Here is a 19000-nt window from a genome sequence, read left to right on the forward strand (position 1 = left end):
TGACTGATCTTATCCGTCTCTCCAGTCACCCAGGCTATGGCATTCTGCTTGAAACTCTGGGCTGCATTCATGTTCCGTAAAAGACCCCTGTAGGTCGGATCAAATTCTCCCCTCGGGAATTCACCTCCCGGGAGGATGTACGGCTCAATGTAAAAGTTCTCGAGATTGATCTTCAAAGTGAATTCACCAAACTGTATGAATCGGTTTTCATTCCTCATTCTGGTCATAACATTCCAGTAGGCTCTGTGTATTATTTTCTTCAGTGCCTCCGTAGGTTTTGGAACACTGTTTTCGAAAATCTTGCCCCATATTTCAATCATATTGTTTTTGTCCAGGCGAGGAATCCCTAGCCTTTCCCATGCCCTCCTCACTTCCACCTTATTCCATTCTGATTCGAGAAGCTCGAATCTCAGGTCTTGACTTTCCTCGATCAGTTTTTTTACATTGGCCAGATACTGTGGAAAGTTCCGGAATACTCTCACTTCAACAGTTTCTTCATTCTGACCAGACCCTCTTGTCTTTGCAACTTGCTCCAACTCCACATCCTTGGCCATTTCAAATATTTCAATGCTTTTCTCCTGAATGATCTCATCCAATTTTGTGTCCGGGATCAGGTATCGTTCCCCATCATGGGACCAAATTAAATATTCTGGGTAGTCTACCAGAGGGTGGATCTCTTCGTCTGGGTCGAGTGTGTGTGCCCAGTACAGATCCTCATCACCAAGGTCTTCAAGCTGGTTATCTTCACCCAGCCTCACCCGCCGTCGGTGACTGGCTTCATGCCGGAGCCAGTCTTCACCGGAATCTGATGTGACTTTGGTGCCATCTGGGAGGACGCTGACCTTGGTGGTCCGGGCTGACAGGGAGCCCACCTCCAGTCCATGGTTCCGTAAGTCAATCAGAAGATCGCGGACGAAGAGCTCGCCTTCAGAGCCCGCTCCAACATTGCAGGCCACCAGGCTGAGAGACTGCACCGATTTGCTGGGGAAGGAGAGTGGTGATTCAGCACCACGGAGAGCGAGGATTGCCTCAGAGAGCTGATGGGCGGTCAGCTCTCCCAAGGTGACCTCTTGGCTTGAGCCGTGGCCAATGACCACCAGCTTTGAGCGGCTGGTCACCTCAGGGACACTTCCCTGGGATGTCGATTTCAGATAAGTGAAGCCTTGTCCGTTCCACTCTAGCAGGGTCCTGTATTCCCCGGCCTGGATTTTCAGTTTGTTGTAGATCCAATCGGCTGCATCTTGCACAATCTGATCAGATTCCATCCTGAGGATCACTGTGTGATCCTTACCGTCTGGGAAGGAGCCATCGATCTCTTCTCCAACTTCCTGGAAATTGTTGTTGTTTACCTGGAGTTGGGGATATGGGGATACAAACAAATAGGGAGAGTCTATGGAATAATCTAGAGTGCAAATGACCTAACAGTGTATTGAATGGAGTAGCTAACTTCCAGTCTGTGTTTTACCTCAGCTGGCACTGGCATCATGTCATCCATCCAATTCCTTCCCCCTTACTATCCCCCGCCCCCCCCCTCACACACACACACACACACAGACCTAATCCAATGAATGTTTGAGGGGAGCAGCATGTGGGAGGATCTCCTGCTCTTTGGTGTATGCCTGGCTCTGGGGAATGGCTGTTTAGGAAACTGTGGAGGGTCTCTCTTAGTCTGTATCTGTCTGTGTCTTTGTTGTGTTTGTGTCCCAAAGCCTCCTGATGGAAAGAATTTTTCAAATCGTTTTATAGCATTTCTGATTTTATATCAGCAAAGTAGATTCACTCCACTGACAACTTCCATTTTATCTCTACATCAAGGATGTGTCTGCTGTTGAATAAAGTGACCATTGTGTTGTCAAAGCTTTCAGTTCTTCAGAACTGATTCATTAAAAGGTCAAATAAAGCAGGTAATAATGATTTCCAAATCAAGTGAGCTATGTTTACACACTTCAAGAATGACCATGTATGTTTCTGTGTTTAAATTAAGGTCTTAATATATCCTTCCTCTCTGAACATGAGAGCAGGTTGAATGATAGAATATCAGTGTTGTGCTAATGACCTGGATAATATTTTCCGTATTGACCTCATATCTGTCTATATACCTTGAACCTGAATAATCTGACCACATTATTAATTGTCCAGAAGAACAGTGACAGATTTCCTCCTTTTCCAAACCTCGCATGCTTCTTAAAATTCATGTGGAAAGTAATGATAGATAAATTAATGTATTCATGGCATTTGATTCCAGATCTTTGTACCTTTGATACCCCGGTCACACCTGCATCATTCCAATGGTTCAGTAATTGGCGCGCTTTGCTGGAAAACAATAAAAGGCAAAGTAAATGTTTTCTGAAATGTAATTTGTTTCAAGGACATAAATATGCATATATCTGATCTCTGCGCAATTGGTTTTGTTTGTGTGTTCCATGTAAGTCTGTTGCTTTTATGCTGTGTGAGGATCTGTATATGCCTATGTGTGTGTGTGTGTGTGTCGGTTTGTGTGCATGTGTTTTGGTGGGTGTGGGTATGCATGTGTGTGTATGTATCTGATTCTGTGTATTTGTGTTTGTGTGTACATGAGGGGTGTTGGGTATGCGTGTATGTCTTTCTCTATATATATTGCCTGTGTAACTTTCCAGGAATGTCTCTGGAAAGAATGTCTCTGAAGCTGGTTAAGTTTGTGCACTTGATTGTACCTGTATCTGGTGCCTGATGTGTGTGCTAGATCTGTTTACTTGTAATATTTCTGTCCATGTTTGTTTGTGTGTGGCTTTCTGTGTGACTGCCAATACAAATTGCATAAGATATTGCTCTGAAGACTGTTATCTTAGACTTTGCCCATAGATTTTCTATAGGGGTTTTGTACTAGAATTCATTGCAGTTAAGGAGATGTCAGCACAGTACTGTGTGCTCTCAAGAGTGTCAGGGATCTATTTGACCAGAACAATAAACTATGCCCCTGCTTAAACAATCATATTGAAAAATCCTTAAGAATACAAAACGCCTGAAACATAGATTATCTGAGTAACTTTGGATCACCAACATTATCAGAATGATGAATTTATCATCAAATTATTTTGTACCAGGCCAGATCCCTTCAAAACACATCAAGTAAGTAGCCTGGACCCTAATTTTGCGAGTTGTTTTAAGCAGGTGGATGGTGGATATTCTAGGAATGATGTAGCTGGCTCAATTACTTAGTTTCAAATAACACGGAATTTATTTGTAAGATTACAGAATGAAGCACAAACAAAAGAGAACAGAATACATTATAAAGTTAGAATACATTGACACACACACAAGTGCACATGCAAACGCACAGAGACACATGCACACATAGACACACATGCAAGTGTTTTGAGGGGGTCTGGCCTGGTCCATAACAGATTTCGGGCTCTTTGCAGACTCAAACTGCCTCATTTCTAATTAAATTTTAGCTGTCCCCAAAGATCCTGATGGCATTTCCAGCAAATCTCAATGCTGAGCTATGGCAGTAATTATCTCTCCTTTCCTCGCAGAAGGAGGCAGCTCCAACTCCAGCTTGACTGCCAATTCCAGCTGCTTGGCCTTATTCACCTTTTGTAAAACCCCCCAAAGTCACTTCTTCCACACCCAGAAAACCCTTTGTGACTTAGTGACTATCCAAAGCAGTGTTTAAGCTAACCAGAATCAACACCCAGAATAAAAGACACTAACAACTGTCACGCGCAGCCTTTGAGTCCAATAACCCTAATCCCAACCTGGAAATATAGAAAAAATTCTACAAAGAGCCCGAAATTGATTGCGTAGGAACCCTACCTAAAACAAAAAGTGGGAATCAGTATTTGTTAGCAATAATAGATGTGTCCACTTGATTTCCAGAGGCCATTATACAATCTCACAGCTAAAAGAATTATAGAGGAGTTACTCAAATTTTTCAGTCGTTACAGACTACCCATAGAGATACAATCAAATCAAGGGTCAAACTTCACATCAAAATTATTCAAGGAAGTTATGGACAGCTTAGGAATAAAACAATTCAAATCTACTGTACACCATCCAGAGTCACAACGAGCATTAGAAAGGTGGCATCAGACATTAAAGATCATGTTGAAGGCTTATAGTCAAGATTATCCAGATGTTTGGGATAAAGGAATTCCATTTGTATATTTTGCCACCAAGTGAATCTACTCAATTCAGTCCAGTTGAATTAGGTTTTGGGCATGGAGTGAGAGGACCACTAAAATTGATTAAGGAGAAATTGGTAAGTCATAATTCAGAGACGATATATTTGGACTTTGTGTCAAATTTTAGGAAATCATTAAATAGGATGAGGGAATTGGCAAGACACATTTAAAAGTATCACAGTATTCAATAAAACGGGAAGCAGACAAAAAAATCAAAAACTTGCAATTTTGTTATCAGAGATAAGGAGTCTGTGTTACTTCAAGTGATAGATGAACCTTTAAGAGCAAGGTTTAGTGCATCTTATCAATTTGAAACGAGGATGGATTAGGTCAACTATTTAAAAAAGATTTCAGACAGAAAAAAATCTCATTGAGTGTGTCATGTGTATATGCTCAAACAACATTTTGACAGGGAAGGAAAGCAAAAAGGAAATTGTGTTACCAGTTACAGCACAGAGTGAAGAACCAAATTCAGAGGATTCTGAATTGGACATTCCTCAAATTAAATTGGACAATGAGGAAGTTGACAAAAATTGGGATACATTATTGAGTTTACTTCCAAAGGAAAATCGAAATGACTTGAAAGAGTTATTACTATCACATGGGGAACTATGTGAATATAGCAATTTTTGAGAAGATTTGTAGCTCAGGTTGATGATAAGTCTGTAAGTTAGCTCGCTGAGGTGGAAGGTTTGTTTTCAGATGTTTCGTCACCATGACTAAGTAACATAATCAATTACAGTCTCTCGTGAGGTGCTGGTGGTATGTTCCTCCTCTTTATTTATAGGTCTTGGTTTCTTCAATTGGGTGATGTCATTTCCAGTTCTTTTTTACAAGGGAATGTAGATAGGGTCTAAAGCGATGTGTTTATTGGTGGAGTTCTGGTTAGAATGCGATGCCTCTAAGAATTCTTGTGTGTGTCTTTGTTTCACCTGCCCCAGGATGTGTGTGTTGTCCCAGTCAAAGTGATGTGCTTCTTTGTCTGCATATATAGAAAATAGTGATAGTGGGTCGAGTCTTTTAGTGGCTACCATACATACATACAGGCAAGGAAGGATACCACTTTGACTGGGACAACACACACATCCTAGGGCAGGTGAAACAAAAATACAAACAAGAATTCTCAGAGGCATGGCATTCAAACCAGAACTCCATCAATAATCACATCGACTTAGATCCTATCTACCTTCCCTTGAAAAAAAGAACCGGAAATGACACCACCCACCTTAAGAAACCAAGACCTATAAGTAGAGAGGGAGGACATACCACCAGCACTTCACAGGCGATTCTCACTGATGATGTCACCTAGTATGGTGACAAAACATCTGAAAACAAACCTTCAAGCTCAGCGAATTAACTTACATACTGAAACACGGAAATAAGCTGGGAAGTGCTAACCTGATTAAGTATGATGCAGATATAGGAGATGCTATTCAGATTAAGCGACATTCTTATAGGCATATCCCTCTAAAGTTGGCAAGGTTCAAAAGGAGATTGAACACATGCTCCAAAACGACATAAATAAAGTGAGTTACAGTGACTGGAGCTCACACATGCTAAACCAAAACCAGATGGTAGCCATTGGCTATGTGTGGACTATCACAAAGTCAATGTAGTTACAAAGACTGATACATATCCAATTCCATGTTTGGAAGACTGTGCTGATAAGCTGGGAAAAACAACTTATATTTCTACATTGGACTTGCTCAGAGGATACCAGCAGGTACCTTTGTCTGAAAGAGCGAATATAGTTTCAGCTTTCATAATGCCAAATAGACTGTATCAGTTTAAAGTCATGCCTTTGGTATGGAAAATGCGTCAGCCACATTTCAAAGACTAACCAAGAAGGTCAGTTCCGGATTAACTAATTTTGTTGTAAACATAGATAACCTGATGAATTTTACTCACACATGGAAGGAACATTTGCAACATTTATCAGAATTGTTTGATCAACTTTGGGAGGCAGGCTTGTTGTTAAACCTGGCTAAAAGTGAATTTGCCCAAGTCCAAGTCACCTTCCTGGGCCATGTTATTGGTCATGGACAAATGGCCCTATGGATTGCAAAAACAAAGGTAACTGGGGAGTTTCCCATACCATCACTGAAAAGAGCAGTATTACAATTTCTGGGATTGAATGGAGTTTATTGGACATTCGCACCAAATTTTAGCAGTGTGGCTACTCCACTCATTGAATTGCTAAAGAAAGGTAAGATGTTTCAGTGGATAGTGGACTGTCAGAAGACATTTGATAGACTGAAAACTGTGTTAACCACTGCCCCAGTGGAAAGCCATTCAAAGTGGCTATAGATGCAAGTGATGTTGGTGTCAGTGCTGTCCTCTTACAGGAAGATGATGAAAAGATAGAAAGACCTATCAGATATTTTTCCAGGAAATTGAACATGCATCAACAAATATTTGACAGGAACCTTCCAGCTTGGTGTAAGCATTACAACATTTCAATGTTTATGTTACCAGTAATGTATTTGAGACGATCATATACACTGATCATAACCCATTGAAGCTTGTGGAGAAATCTAATGACAAAATTCTCGACTGTTTAGATGGAGCTTGCTGTTATAGCCATTTATTGTGAAAATTGTGCATGTGGCAGGATGGGAAAATGTGATTGCTGATGCATTGTCGAGACGTGGATGAGAAACTGAGGCGTTTGGTGGTAGGACTAAACGGACTGAAATAGAATGTAGTCATACATGTTTACATATTTATGGTCAATGTAATGTATATGGGGTTTTGCAGTATACTGACAGTGTAGAGTCATGGAATCCCTAAAGTGTGGAAACAGGCCAATGGCCCAAAAAATCCACACTGACCCTCTGAAGAGTAACTGTGTCAGATCCATTCCCCTACCTTCTTACTCTACAGTTACCCCTGACTAACGCTCTTAACTTACACATCCCTAAACACTCAATTTAGCATAGCCAATTCACCTAATCTACACATCTTTGGATTGTGGGAAATGAAGCCATCTTTGGATATTGATGGTTCATTTTGCTTTAAAGGGGGAACATGTGATGATGTTGCTCCTTTAACAAGGATAAGTTGTCCTTGGTTGTTTTTTCAAAGGGATCGTAAATGCATAGATCCCAATGTGTCTGGTTTGGATGGGGTTTAAAAGCAATTTGATTATAGCTAACAGATACTACCTCAGATAAAAGGCTTTCAAATAAAAAACAAACGTAAAATGAAAAGGATTAAAAATCATACAACACCAGGTTTTTGTCCAACAGGTTTATTTGAAAATACTAGGTTTTGGAACACTGCTCCTTCATTAGGTAACTGTGGAGCAGGATCATAAGATACAGAATGTATAACACAAGATCACAGGGTCATGCATACGACTAATACAATAGATTCCATAAACCTAGATTACTTTTAATTGGCTGAGCAGAGACTGATAGCCAAGTCTGGAACCCATGAGCATGACTTTAACTGGGACCTTGGGTTCATGTTACATTACAAGTAACCCCACTACACTATACACTTTCTCACACACACACACTCACACACATGCATATTCTTACATGCTCACACACTCATGCAGACCCTCTCTCATATACTACACTCTCTGTCAGACGCTCTCTCTCTGGGAGACAACACAAGCAAACACCCACTCTCACATGCACACTCACATGCACACACTCACTGTCTCTCACACCGCAAACACACAAACATGCACACACACATACACTCTCTCTCTCTCTCACACTCTCTCTCTCTCCCTCACATGCATGCACAAACACATATAAGTCCATAGGTGAATTTGCATTTGCAGAATTATAATTTCAGATATATTCTATTTTGTTCAAAAAGCACATAATCTGCAGGCAGTCAATCCATGTAACATTTTATAAATTTCTTCTCTGGAAATAGAACCAGCATGCCTCAAGATTGGGATACAGAGAGACTCTAACCTTGCACCTTTAATGTATTGTCTGAGTGGAGATGTAACTTTTTTTTATAAAACCTTACGTTATCTTGAGAACGTGATTCGAAAAAATTTCTGGGATTTACATATTAATGAACTGAAACTTGCAACCCGTTCTAAAAGATGAAAGATGAAACAGCAATCCAAGTTTCTTCCATATATCATATCAGTTGCATGTATGACACTGTGATCTTGTGCTATAAGTTCTGTGTCTTATTATCCTATTCCACAGCAACCTGATGAAGGAGCAGTGCTCCGAAAGCTAGTACAGAGGAAACTCGATTATCCGAATATCAATTATCTGAATATTGGATTATCCGAAGGGGATCTCAAGGTCCCGATAGAAATATTATGTCAAAGAGCTGTTTCAACCCTGATCACATCTTTTGTTTACAGGTACAATAATTATAAATGAACTTGGTTCTCTGAAATGCTGCTGAGAACAGTCTCGGAGAGTTTAGGCACCGTCTCCAAATGACTGTTGTCCCGCCCACTGTCTGTCCCCGCACACTTTCTCTGGAGTTCTACACAGGCATGTACCCTGAAGACTCCTTCCACAGATAATCTCTCCTACATCGTCCTGTACAGGGCAAAGGTGGAAACTGTCAAAATGTTGTGTGTGTGTGTGTGTGTGTACGTTCTATTTGGAGACATACCGCACAACGGCAGCAGCAGTCTTACTGTTGGTGTACAATCCAGCTGCCCAACTACCCCCCCCCCCTCCCCCCCACCACCATCAGAAGTGTGGGGAGGGTCAGATGGGGGAGTGGGGTCACGGACGAGGTTGGACAGTGGTGAAGGACTGCGGTGCAGGGTTGGGGGGGGGGGCGCGCACGTGGGGCGGTATTGAATGGTGTTGGGGGTGGGCGGGTGGCCGGGGGCTTGTGTGCAGTGTGCTTTTGCCAAGTCTCCTGAACGGGGAGCAGATTTCACAGAAAACTCCAAGCCCCAGAGGAAATCAATTAACTGAATAATCAATCATCAGAACGAAATAGTGCCCGCCCATCTCGTTCGGATAATTGAGGTTCCTCTGTACTTCCAAATAAACCTGTTGGGCTATAACCTGGTGTTTTGTGATTTTTAACTTTGTCCACCCCAGTCCAACACCAGCACCTCCACAGAAGTGGCCAGCTTTCCCAGCTCAGCTTTACTCTGGTTTGGTTTGGTTTGGTTTTAGAAAGCAGTCAGTTTTTGAGGCTGCTGGTCAAAGAAACAGCTCCATGTCGACCCTCTCTCTCTCTCTCTCTCTCTCTCTCTGAGATCCCTCCTGTAAGAACCTGTGTTTGATTTTACCTTTTTGTGCTAGGGGGTGTTCATGGGGATTGGTGCAAGTATTTGGAACATCATCATTAAGTTGTGAGAGAGTCGACTGATTTTCAAATAGTTATGTTCTAAGTTTGGTTTTGTTCATCTGTAAACTAAATTCAGTTTTGTTTAAAACAGAGTGGTTGGGCATCATTCCTGGAATATCCACTTCACACCTGCTTATAACAACTAGGAAAGTTAGGGTCTGGGCTATCTTCTTGATGTGTTTTGAGGGGGGGGGGGGGGTCAGCCTGGTCCATAACAAGGTACTTAGACTGGAACGGACAATCCCTATTTTTCCTATTGAGATTCATTCAGTCTACTAGGAGCAACTTCAATCCTCATGCCATTCAGTATAAAATCATAGAGATCTCTAGCACAGTAAACAGGCCCTTTGGCCCATCAAGTATATGCTGACCATATATAGCCACCTAACTATTCTAATCCCATTTTCCAGCACTTGGCATTGCAAATGTACATTTAAATACTTTTTTTTGGTTGTGAAGGTGTTTGATTTGACCATTCTGTGAAAGCATTGTGTTCCAGATTCCCACCACATTCTGGATGAATGAAGACTTTTCCTCACATCTACTCTAAACCTCCTTCCCCTTCTGTTAAAACTGTGCCCCCTGGTCATTCACATACATGAGAACTAATTTAGGATTTTCCTATATTTTTCCCAGATTTTTTCATGATCCCAAATTTAGTCTACCTTAATACACCAGCTGGATCTATAAAAGGAGGGAACCATCTATCTAGTCACCAGGAAGGTGTAGGACCAATCTTGAGAGACCAGTGTTTGGGGAGGGTTAAATGTGGAAAAGACCCTTTTGGGAGAGATGGGGAGAATAGATTTGGACAGGCAAAAAGGACCTTGAAGTGCATTCTCATTGAGTCATAGAGATGTACAGCACAGAAACCAGATCCTTTGGTCCAAATTGTCCATGCTGGCCAGATATCTTAAATAAATCATAGTCCTATTTGACAGCAGTTGGTCCATATCCCTCTAAACTCTTCCTATTCATGTGCTCATCCAGAGGCCTTTTAAATGTTATAATTGTACCAGCCTCCCCCATTTCCTCTAGTAGCTCATTTCATACACGCAACACCCTCTGCATTAAAAAAGTTGTCCCTTCGATCTCTTTTAAATCTTTCCCTCCCACTTTAAACCAATGCTCTCTAGTTCTGGGCTCCCCAACCCTGAGGAAAAGACCTTGGTTATTTACCCTTTACATGTTTCTCTTTATAAACCTGTATAAAATCACCCCTCAGGTAAAATCACCCCTCAGCCTTGACGCTCCAGGGAAAACAATTCTATCCTATTTAGCGTCTCCCTATAGCTCAAAGCCTCCAATCCTGGCAACATCCTTGTAAATCTTTGCTGAACCCTTTCACGTTTCACAACATCATTTTTATAGCTATGTGCAATGGGGAGAGAAGGATGGGGCTAACTGAGGTGAAAGCTGTAAATGGCTGAGGGAAACCACTGATAGTGCTGCTGGTGAGGTGTGGTGAGGTGTCCCTGGCAACTGAGTAGGCATCACAGGGACCACATGGAGTCAGTGATGTTGGTATTTGAGGGGTCAAACCAGAGTGAGTTGCGAAGATGCTGCATGTAGCCTTGAGAGTAGGATAGTATAAGCCTTGGTGGGATGATGAACTCAGACCAGGCTGAATTCAGGTCCCTGTCAGAGAATCACAATCCCATCTTCCTCTTCTCAGGCATCTTCAGGAAAACTGTCCTTTGACACACTGGGCAGCTTCGGAATGCCAGTGCCCGACCAGGAACACAGTGACCTTAGCTGCCGGAATGTCAGCCTTTGGAATGGGCATCTGGTGAGTGGCAAGTCCTTCCGGGAATATCAGGTGATAAGATGGTGCCATGTTTAGGTGAGAGGACAACTTTAAGATTGAGGGGTGATGTGAAATTCCTCCAATCATCTCAATACAACTGTGACGTTTTCCATAGAGCGTTGGAGGCTTAGGGGTAATCTCATTGAGATTTATAAAATCAACAGGAGCATAGATAAGGTGAATAACCAAGATCTTACCCCCAGAGTAGAGGAGTCCAAATCTAGGGGACATAGGTTTAAGGTGAGGGACCAGAAGGGCAATTTTTACATGCAGAGGGTGAATTGTGCATGGAATGAGCTGCCAGAGGAAGTGGAGGAGATTGGTACAATTACAAGTTTAAAAATATGTCTGGATGGGTATATGAATAGAAAGGGTTTCAAGAGATATGGGCCTAGTGCTGTCAAATGGGACCAAATCGGTTTAGGATATCTGGTTGGATATGTTGGACCGATGAGTTGGACTGATCTTTCTGTTTCTCTGCTGTATGGCTCTGTGACTGACATTCACCCACAATAACATGAGCACCGGCCCATATTTTCACTGTCATTTATCTCCATCCTGGGCAGGTAAGGATGCATGCACGTACATACTCCTGTTTTGTTAGATAGATCAGCCAACTTGTCAAAATTCTTTCTATTATGTGTGGAAATGGATTTGAAACCAGTTTGTGCAAGATGCAAATACTGTTGACTACTCACTTTTGTTCTTCCACCAGCCATTCTGAATCTTCAATGTTGTTACTCTGTTCAAAAATGAATCGGAAATTGTCTGGAACTCCTGATGAAGAAAATTATATTTTAAACGACTGCAGCGTCCCACATAATCATCAGGATCCTACATGCAGAGGGCATTTATTTGATAACCATGGTTTATCACAAGTTGCTGAAATAAATAACGGGCTATAAGTACAACCCTCAAGGTACACTTGTTAACAGTGTCATATTGTGAACACAGAACATGGAACAGTACAGCACAGGAACAGGCCCTTCTGCCTACAGTATTGTAACAAACGTGACGCCAAATGAAACAAATCCTTTCTGCCTATCATTAGTCCAAATCCCTTCATTCCTTGCACATTCATATGCTTAACCAAAAGTCCCGTAAATTCAAAGATATGCAGGTTAGGTGAATTGGCCATGCTAAATTGCCCACAGCATTCTGAGATCTGTATGTTAGGTGCATTAGTTAGGGGTAAATATACGATAATGGGGTAGGGGAATAGGTCTAGATGGGTTACTCTTTGGAGGGTAGGTGTGCAAAAGGGCCTGATTTCACGCTGTAGTGATTCTATGAGTCTATGATTTTTTACCGTGTCTGCCTCCACTACCAGCCCTGGCAGTGTGTTCCAGGCACCTACTGTGTTCTGTGCGAAAAAAGTGCCCCTCCCATCTCCTTTGAACGTAGCCTGTCTCCCCTTAAATGTATGCCCCCTTGTATTAGACACTTCACCTCTGGAAAAAAAAGATTCTGACCGTCAACTCTATCTAATGCATCTCATAATTTTATAGACTTTCATCAAGTCTCCCTTCAACCTCTGTTGCTCCAGAGAAAACAACCCAAAGTTTTCTCGCCTTTCCTAATGGCTCATTCTCTCTAATCTAGGCAGCATCCTAGTAAATCTCTTCTGCACCCTCTCCAAAGCCTCCCCATCCTTCCTGTATTGTGCTGACCAGAACTGAATGCAATACTCTAAGTGTGGCCTCATCAAAGTCTTATAAAGCTGCAAGATGACATCCTGACTCTTGTATACAGTTCCCCGAACTAGAAAGACAAACATGCCTTACACCTTCTTTATCATCCAATCTACATTCATGGCCACTTTCAGGGAGCGATGGACTTGAACCCCAAGATCCCGCTGGACATCAATGCTGTTAAGGGCCCTGTTATACTTTTCTTTAACATTTGCTCTCCCAAAGTGCAGCACCTCATACTTACCCAGGTTAAACTCCGCCTGCCATTTCTCTGCCCATATCTACAACTAATCTACGTCTCATTGTATAATTTCACAACCTTCTACACTATCCAGAATCCCACCCAGCTTTGTATTGTCTGCAAACTTACTAACCCACCCATTTACAATTTCATCCTAGTCATTTACAACAAACAGCAGAGGCCCCAGTACGGATCCCTACGGAACACCACTGGTCATGGATGTCCAGCCTGAAAAACACCCTTCCACCACTATCCTCTGTCTTCTATAGGCAAGCCAATTCTGAATCCATGCAGAATTGTCATAAGCCAGTTAAATGGATTGTGGTCATTGAACTAAATATTTCACAAACAATTATGTCTAAAACCACTGTTGGCACTCGTTGTGCTAATCTGCTGATATGTTATGTCCACCTCACTCTGAGTTTGACTTGTTAGGTTGGGAATCAGAGCAATGGTTGACAATATGGCTTTATGGTTGCAACTAGGGGTGAGAAAGGACAGTATGCGCAGTAGGTTAGTTTACTGTGGATTCCTCCAGGCAACTGCATTCCAAAGTAAGTTGCAACTCTGTTCTCCCAAGCAGTTGTGAGGTTTCGATGTATGTTTATTGGGAGGCCTGAGAATCTGTAGCTGAGCTCCATACCATCTTGCCTGCAGGTCTGTATCAGTGTTTATGCACCATGTATACATTTTATCATACTGATCAGCTCTTTACACCTTATCCCTGCATACTCTTCTACGTGCACCATGTCTCCCTGTTTAAATGTGATTGACTTTACTCCTTTCTCAGAACAACATGTAGCACAATCCTAAAACCCTCTGACCAAAGAAACTCCTAAAATCCTTAAGGGGCTATCACAGGGTTAGCTTTGTATCAGCCAGGTGAATTTGGCTGAATCAGTACATAAACATTGCAGAAGCTCAAGTGTTGGTTAGATTCTCTGTAATTCAAATTTCCACATAAAGCTGGTCTGAAAGTATTTCCACCTGAAGCTGGCTACTCTCAGAGAATTGAAACAATGAGGTAAATCGAAACAACGAGGTGCCTGAGTTCCTGCCGACCGATTCTATTTGGTAAAAAACTGTGGACACAGCATTGAGCCTTGCTTCACACCATTGATCACAGTCCTCCAGTCTGAAAAACAACCTTTCACCATCACCCTCTGTCTCCTCTCTTCAAGCCAATTTTGTGTCCAAATGGCTAGCTCTCCCTGGATTCCACATGATCTAACTTGCTAACCAGTTTACCATGTGACCTTGTTGAGCTCCTTGCTGAAGTCCATTTAGAGTATATAACTCCTGCTAAGGTTTGCTTTTCCATAATGCGGCACCTCACATTTATCTAAATTAAACTCTATCTGCCACTCCTCAGCCAACTGGTCCATCTGATCAAGATCGCATTGGAATCTGAGGTAACCTTCTTCATTGTCCACGACACCTCCAATTTTGGAGTCATCTGCAAACTTACTAACTATACCTCCTATGTTCACATCCAAATCATTTATGTAAATGTCAAAAGGCAGTGGACCCAGCACCGATCCTTGTGGCACACCACTGGTCACAGGCCTCCAGTCTGAAAAGCAACCCTCCACCACTACCCTCTGTCTTCTACCATTGAGCCAGTTCTGCATCCAAATAGCCTGTTCTCCGTGTTTTCCATGTATTACATCTTACATTTACACAAAGATGTTTTTTATTTTGAAATGAAAGCAAGCCTAGACATTATTCCTAATATTCAGATTTATGTACCTGAAATTTAGAAATTTAGAAATCAGGCTCCTCCTAACTGTGCTAGCTCTTTGAAAGAATAATTCTATTACTGTTGTCTTATTTCTCTGCTCTATCCTCAGATGCCCTGTCCTTTTCACATCTATACTCATTTCATTTTGATGGTTATCATTGAATCAGTTTCCTTCATTGTCCCAGGTACTTCCAGAATATAACCAGTCACTACTCAGTAATGTTTTACAATGCTGTCCACACAGCTAAGGTTTTTTGATTAGATCTCCCAGGCACGGTAATGCAATAAAACAATTGCAACAACATTAAATACTGCTGATGTCCCCACATGCTGAAGAGTATGGATTAGAAGTCCAGCTGAGATATTTCATACTAAGGAGCCGATTCCTCAGTTCACATGAATTCTAGCTTTGAACTCTTCACATTATTCTAGTGTCCAAGGTTACATGAGTTAAACATTGTCACCTGAATGTGGGGCTGTTTTTGGATCAAACTGCATTTCAGTAAAAGACAAACATGGACTTTGTAATGATCACCTTCATTATTGTTCCCAGGAGCTGGGATCTCCCACACCAGTGAAAAAGACACGAGCCAGAAGTAGCACAGTTTCCAATCCATGAGTCAGAGGTAGCGGATTCTGAGAGGATGGTGAAAATATCAAGAAGGTTAAGATTGTAATCATAACATCAGGCAGAGACCAACACTATAACTAATTGGGATAGCTTTGTAAGCAGCTGGCACAGGACGTGTGGGCAGAATGGCCTCCTGTACTCCAAGAATCAATGCTACGTGCTCTTGTATTAAACATTGATGAGGCCCTACAGTGTGCACCAACCTTATCGCACAGAAGGTCACCTTTACACTGCATTTGACAGGGTAAATATTGTTTTGTTTTAAAAGTCTGTTTACTTTTTGTTCTACGTGACCTGTCCATTTGCGTTTCTGTCTGTTGATCTATTTTTTTGTCAGCTGGCCACATTTAGCAGCACTTTGGCCTTTAAGGCAGACAATCCTCCAGAGTGAAAATTGGGTTTGTGACCGAATGGGTCCACAGGTAGTTCTCCTATAACGCCGGAGTTGCGTTCCAGTGAAACCTTGCTTAATAGAAATAATGGAGCCAATGGGAAAAGTGGGGTTAGGGCACTCACGATCACTCAAAGATCACCCAAAAGCCTAACACAAAGTATAGCACACCATTCATGAAGGTTTAAATCATAGTTATTAAAAACATTAACACATTACGTTGAAAAATATTGTTAATGCAGGGACAGATTCAGGCACAGTCGTAGTTGCAGAAGAGGGGGCTGTGGTTGATTGTCTTTTGCCTGTTTCTTGAGGGGGGGCACTTTAAAAAAGACATTGCAATTTTATCATCAGGACCAGGTTCTTGCTGACATTCTTGTCACTATGCCCCTCCATTTTTGCAAAAACAATGATAATCTAAGAGTAGATTGTGTGATATGCAGGTACAAGAACAAATTAGAAATGCAAATGGTATGTATGAGAGTGATGCAGTCCTGCAGGAATTATACAGTACTTACAGCAGCTGACATTGGGGCATGGGGCAGGACAAAGCATGCAAAATGATCACCACTGGATTCGCACTTTGTGAACAGAAGTAAACATTCTCAAAAGTACCCTTCCCTAATTCTCCAGTGATGTTATAGCTGCTGAAACACCCTTTATACGAGAACTATCAGCATTAGGAATAAGCATTTGTTGCCTTTTTCGAGCATTGACTTAAACAGTCTAAGGCAGACTTTCTTTGTAAATGTTTGAATTGACTGTCTCTGAGTCTCCTGGTGGGTTGTCACATTGTGTCACAGCCCTGGAACCAAGTGCAGGATATTGACAACTGGTGGGATACAACTAAAGACATTGAATCATCCTGGCAGAGACTTGGAAGGATATCACCGTTCCTTCAGAGTCAACACCCTTTGTAATGACATTGCAAGTCATGGACTGCAGCGGTTCAAGAAGGCAGCTCGCTAACACCTTCTCGAGAGCAACTGGAGACGGTCCAGCCAGTGACAACATATCCCATGAGTGAATTATGGTTTGCCTAATGGTGGGGAAAGTAAATGAAGCAGTTAAACTGCAGGATTGTGAAAATGCACTGATCCAAACCAGCAGACCTTATCATTTCACCTGCCAGGTTTTCCAAAGTCTGGGAATCAACTTTGGATAAGATTGAGTTTGAAATAGTTACATAATTCTGAGATATCCCACTTCTTTATAGCACTATGACAATTAAATCGTCAACCTGCCTCCTGTGAACACATTGTGTGCCTGTCCTGACACTTTCCGTTAAAATTAGAACCAAACTCTTTCAGGTTTTCAACATTTTTACGATTCACCTGACTTAGACCCATTAGTTAGGGCAATAAAAATGAAGCCATGCAGAACATCGATTGCTTTGGAAGTAAGCTTTAAGAATGAACTAAAAGGTGAACTGTAATTGCACTTACTTCTCATGCATGGAATCACAGAGCTGTTGCCAGTTTCAGGAAGAGCAGAAAATGTCCCATGTAAGTCTGCTTTCTCCCAGTATAAAAGGCACGCTTGACTTGTGTATCAGCAAAGGCCCAATACAAATATTGGAGAATCACCGCGGTTCATAACCTTTCCTGTAAAAGAGAGGTTTTACAGGAGTTTACTCACAGAGTTTACATAGCTGATCTAGTCTCTGGCTGCCCTCAGGCTACTGATAGTATGTGTTTAGGAATAATCATGCACCGAGTGTCAGGGACAGTTGGTTAGATCGTCCCTTTTTGGAGATTTTTATGGCTTTGCACTTGTATGGCATGAATGTTATTGAGGAGAAAGTGAGGATTACAAATGCTGTACATCAAGAATGTGGAGCTGGAAAAGTCTGAGGAGGGGCCGTATAAACTGAACAGAACCGATGTTAAAACAAGCACATTGCCAGGGAGACCTGGGCTTTCATCTTGTTGTTGAATGCTTAAAAGCCAGTTTGACTCTGAGAATTTATCAGTAATACAGACATTTCACAACCTGAACAATTGTGCATTGTATTTTAATCTGAATATGGTGTCATCATTCAGGGAGCTTTTTGGCTCCGTGAGCCCTCACAGTTCTCCAGCTCAGTCTCTGTCTGTTATTTCCTGTCTCCCTCTGTCCCTGTCTATCTCTCTCTGTTTCTGCTTGCCTCTGTGCTCCTCTCTGTGCCTCTCACCATTCCCATCTTTGACAGCTCTCTGACTGTATATATAACATTGTCATGCTAAGGCAGACTGTGTACCGAGTGTAACAGTGTTTGCAGTGGCCCAGAGGGTAGAGGATTGTCTGGTGGACGGTAAGCAGGGTCATTTCCAGTTTGGTGAGTGGTACTAGTGGGCAGTGCCAGACGGTTACAGCTAACACTGCAGCCAGTTACAATCGATATCAATGGGTTAGACAAAGGGAACACATGTGGTGTCTCCAGGTTCTGTGACAAGACCATGTTGGGTGGGAGAAATGGCGATGGGGACAGCCAAGGGGGCTGTAAATAGATATGGGCAGTTTCACTGAGTGGGGCAAGTAATTGGCAGATGGAATATAGTGTGGAGAGGTATAATATGGATAAAAATATGTATGAAAATGGAATAGTGTCGGATAGTTAGGCTTCAGCTTGGTTCCACTGGTCAACGCAACGTTGAGGTCTGAGGGCTTGTACTGTGCTGTAATGTTCTATGTTCCGTCTGTTTGTGGCAGAGATTTGCAAACAAACTCAGTGACATATCAAACTCCCTGTTCCCAGGCCAGTCCATACTTCCAGACCCAAGGACATAGTTCCCCTGTGTGAGGAGCAATTTTCTGACAGGATATATTAACATTGCAACATGAAGATACTGAGTGTGATAGAATTTGTTACATAAAACCATATCATATATTTTACTGTTTATATCATGTGCAGTACGTTTAAAACATCGGCAGATAGAACATAAAGACAAATGGGGTGATGTCATTCATGTTCGTCAGGAAAAAAAGCGAGAAACAGAACGTTTCTGTATAAATTGGTGGACAATTATAAAACACTATTGTCCAGGATGCATTTATG

The 19000-nt window shown here is 41.9% G+C and overlaps 1 protein-coding gene across 1 annotated transcript in view; it reads right to left on the bottom strand.

The window, feature by feature from the left end:
* Positions 1-17570, bottom strand: part of LOC122554016 — a 23127-nt gene extending 5557 nt beyond the window's left edge. Inside the window, exons 1-5 of the mRNA XM_043698502.1 lie at positions 17409-17570; positions 15477-15577; positions 11967-12045; positions 2256-2313; positions 5-1349 (exon numbers count right to left, since the gene is read on the bottom strand). Coding sequence (XP_043554437.1) covers positions 5-1349; positions 2256-2313; positions 11967-12045; positions 15477-15558 — 1564 coding nt within the window. The 5' untranslated portion in view covers positions 15559-15577; positions 17409-17570. The remainder of the gene's footprint in view (positions 1-4; positions 1350-2255; positions 2314-11966; positions 12046-15476; positions 15578-17408) is intronic.
* Positions 17571-19000: the final 1430 nt, after the last annotated feature.

The sequence above is a fragment of the Chiloscyllium plagiosum genome, chromosome 10, assembly GCF_004010195.1.
Source record: "Chiloscyllium plagiosum isolate BGI_BamShark_2017 chromosome 10, ASM401019v2, whole genome shotgun sequence".
Classification (NCBI taxonomy): Eukaryota; Metazoa; Chordata; class Chondrichthyes; order Orectolobiformes; family Hemiscylliidae; genus Chiloscyllium; species Chiloscyllium plagiosum.